We start from the raw sequence: 1,735 nt of genomic DNA, 5'->3' as shown, positions 1-1,735 counted from the left end.
CACCAGAACGGGTATGGCGTCGCTGGGTTTGCGCTCAGCGAATTCGTACAACGACTTGGTGGACGTGTATAGTGGCTCATTCTGTCGGATGTGTTACACGTACGCTTGCCACGAGCATGGTGGTGACCATCCACTGCCAGTCAGGCGAGTCGATCCTGTGTACCCTCGAGTTCGATTGTCATCGGACGATAACGTGGTTTGTGTTGGCAACGAGGTAACCAGTGGTCGTGATGACTTAAACCGTAAGGTAGCTGTGTCAAACGTGAGCAAAAAGCACCAGATCGGCGTGGCAAGTGATGCGGACATGAGCGTCGGAGACACTAAGCCTTATTAGCGACAACGCCAGCCCAAGGCGATGGCTGACCCGTCAGAGTATGTCGATGCGTCGCACATCTCGCTAACGGCAGCAGAGATGCACTCGTTTCTCTCTGCGGGTAGCGCATGCAGCAAACTGTGCTGGGAGAATGATGACCCCGTCAATGTGAACTCCAATCGTACAATGTTGCCAGCAGCAGCAGAGCTGGGTGTAGTTCGAAAGCTCCGAGAAATGATGGGTGACAACTCGTGTTTACTGTCAGCTATCGTCGGCTCGGCCTTGTGCAGTGACGCACATGAGTTGATCAAACAAGACTCCGGCCGTCGTGTGCGCAATTGGAACCAAGGACGTAGGTCAGGTGGAAAGAATCACGAGCTACTGCAGCGGACACGTAACCAGCGGCTCCAGGACCGGGGCACAGAGAACCACGAGTACGAGCCATGCATGCATGAGGGCATGTGCGACTCGACAGGCTGCTCGTGCATGAAGCGTGATCGCATGTGCGAGAAGGCGTGCTCCTGCTCTCGCGAGTGTCCTAATAGGTGCGTAGAGACAAAAAAAAAAAACACCTTCGTTGACGACGAACAATCTTATTATGGGAATTTGTGTCTTGGCAGGTCTGAAGGTTGCAATTGCTCGCCTGTAGATGTGCGATCTCGATGTGTGGCAATGTCAACGTCATCCGTAGCAAGCACAAACGACTAGGTATGAGTTTCTCCCCGATCCACGGATACGGAATGTTCGCGCGAGAGACGATCTCGGCAACCGAATTTGTGTACCAAATTCGGCCTGTTCTGTCGCAGAACGATGCGGAGCGCCACGGACTGATTTATAACAAGATGGAAATGAGTTATTTGTTTGATCTGAATGCAGACGCCGTGCTGGACGCGCTACGCAGCGGCAACAAGAACAAGTTCATCAACCACGAGGGTGATTCACCGAACGAAGGTGATGAGCGTGTGTGGTGTGCACCACATCACCATGTGGGCGTTGCAGGATATCGCTGTTGGTGAGGAGCTGGTTTTCGACTACGGCTACAAGCGAAGTGTCGGTCCAGATTGGAGTCAAAGCCGAGCGGCATCGAACAGTTCCGGATAACGAAAGAACTGGGAGTCGATGCGAACGATGCTTGGTGGTCGATGTGAGTAGATGAATGGAAATTTCAATATATGCTGTGTCAGCGAATCACGAAGATGTCATTGAGCAACAACTACCAGATTCTTTGATTTTTCTGTGATTGGTGGATCATCTACATAAGTTGCGTTGCAAGAAGTTAAAATAAAAACAATAACATGGTCGATTCCTTTTTTTCTGATGTAAATTCAAACTATGCTCTGAACAAACGTCGGTCGTCTAAGCCGCCAACACTACTACCAAAACTGCATGCCGACAGTTATCGCCCTATTACGTGATTGTCAC

General features: G+C 50.8%; 2 protein-coding genes across 2 annotated transcripts; both read left to right on the top strand.

Moving 5' to 3' along the window:
* Positions 1-13: 13 nt before the first annotated feature.
* PPTG_24922 (hypothetical protein) lies at positions 14-334 on the top strand (the record flags this gene model as incomplete). Its single annotated transcript, XM_008918924.1, has 1 exon — positions 14-334. The coding sequence occupies one exon, from the start codon at positions 14-16 to the stop codon at positions 332-334; it is 321 nt and encodes a 106-aa protein (XP_008917172.1).
* Positions 335-355: 21 nt separating this feature from the next.
* On the top strand, positions 356-1,329 carry PPTG_20246 (hypothetical protein; the record flags this gene model as incomplete). The annotated part of the gene is made up of 2 exons (XM_008918923.1): positions 356-858; positions 963-1,329. The coding sequence occupies 2 exons, from the start codon at positions 356-358 to the stop codon at positions 1,327-1,329; spliced, it is 870 nt and encodes a 289-aa protein (XP_008917171.1).
* Positions 1,330-1,735: the final 406 nt, after the last annotated feature.

This window comes from Phytophthora parasitica (assembly GCF_000247585.1).
Source record: "Phytophthora parasitica INRA-310 unplaced genomic scaffold supercont2.377, whole genome shotgun sequence".
NCBI classification, from domain to species: domain Eukaryota; phylum Oomycota; class Peronosporomycetes; order Peronosporales; family Peronosporaceae; genus Phytophthora; species Phytophthora nicotianae.
The sequence above is the reverse complement of the archived record's forward strand: the minus strand, read 5'-3'. Positions and strand labels throughout refer to the sequence as shown.